Source organism: Penaeus monodon, chromosome 27, assembly GCF_015228065.2.
Source record: "Penaeus monodon isolate SGIC_2016 chromosome 27, NSTDA_Pmon_1, whole genome shotgun sequence".
Lineage (NCBI taxonomy): Eukaryota > Metazoa > Arthropoda > Malacostraca > Decapoda > Penaeidae > Penaeus > Penaeus monodon.
Genome location: NC_051412.1, coordinates 16102241 through 16103483, shown reverse-complemented (window position 1 = coordinate 16103483; position 1243 = coordinate 16102241). Strand labels below are relative to the sequence as shown.

The window sequence follows — 1243 nt, the reverse complement described above, 5'->3', positions numbered from 1 at the left end:
TTTGGAGTCATCTTAGAATCTTGTTGACCCACTGGGACAAGTGAAAATAACCTGACACCAGAAGACACCACATCTTTTCATGAGTCAATGTTCCAGCACACAGAAACATTACAATTGTCCAGGTGCACATTCATGCAAGACTTTATGGAAAAATTCCTTGCTTTATGGCTTAAATTATGTTTTGCCATTATGATATTGAAAAAAGCATTGGCAAAAACAAAAACAAAAATTACATTTGAAGTCCGCTTAGATGCTCCTCAGGGGTTTGTTAGTGACATTCCTGTTCACAAATAGGTGTACACATTGAAGTGAGTGTGCTCATGTGATAGAGAAAAAAAAGAGAGCATAGGTTGATTGTGGAAAGTACACAAAAATTTGCCCTTATGTGATAAGCCCTTTGTTTCTTGTAATTTTGTGCATGTGAGTGATCATAGTGTGACACTATTTGCTTGGTAACCAGGATGTTGCTCAAGATATTATCAGCAAGATAGAAACTTAATTGAAATTTAGCATATCCTCATGCAAAGAATAATTTGGCATTTTTTATATAAATTTAATAGTACTCACATTCAGGAAAAAATGTACTGTTATAAAACAAATGTCTTGGTCAAAAGTTGGGTACAGTTAATAATTCTTGTTTGTTTATTTTCATGTGTTTTTAAGCCAGGATAGAGTAGTTTGTTGTTAACATGCTGGTCTTTCATACTGAAGGAAAGTCCAACATTTGAACTGAATTATACATATGTTTAGAACATGTCATTGTAGCATTGTTTGCATTTTTTGTTAAAGTGTTTTATTGGTATATTGCTGCTACTCCACAAAAATGTTTGAAAACCATTACTTGTAATTATATGAAAATTCATATAGTATCTATGATACCTCTACTTCTGATGATAAATATAGCAGGAAGTAAGAAGAAGAGTAAGAAAACAAAAAAACAAACAAGCAAGTCAGTGAAACAAGTATATACCATATTTGTTGTCCTTTCTGTGGAAACATATTACAAATGCATACGCTGACTCCAAACTTGCCATCCTTGCAGGTACAGTTTCAGTGGAAGTGTAATTAGAGATATACTATAACTGTTCCACCAATGCAAAGAAGATTGCTTAATTCCCTCTTTTAAAACCTTTCAGTGACTACCTATTCAAGCTTCTGCTGATCGGTGACAGTGGTGTTGGAAAGTCTTGCCTCCTTTTAAGATTTGCTGTGAGTATTGTCTATATTATGCATAATTTATTTC

The 1243-nt window shown here is 33.5% G+C and overlaps 1 protein-coding gene across 1 annotated transcript in view; it reads left to right on the top strand.

Annotated features, from left to right (window-relative positions):
* LOC119590623 (ras-related protein Rab-1A) overlaps positions 1 to 1243 on the top strand; it is a 15057-nt gene that overhangs the window by 4048 nt on the left and 9766 nt on the right. The window contains exon 2 of the mRNA XM_037939301.1: positions 1137 to 1209. Coding sequence (XP_037795229.1) covers positions 1137 to 1209 — 73 coding nt within the window. The remainder of the gene's footprint in view (positions 1 to 1136; positions 1210 to 1243) is intronic.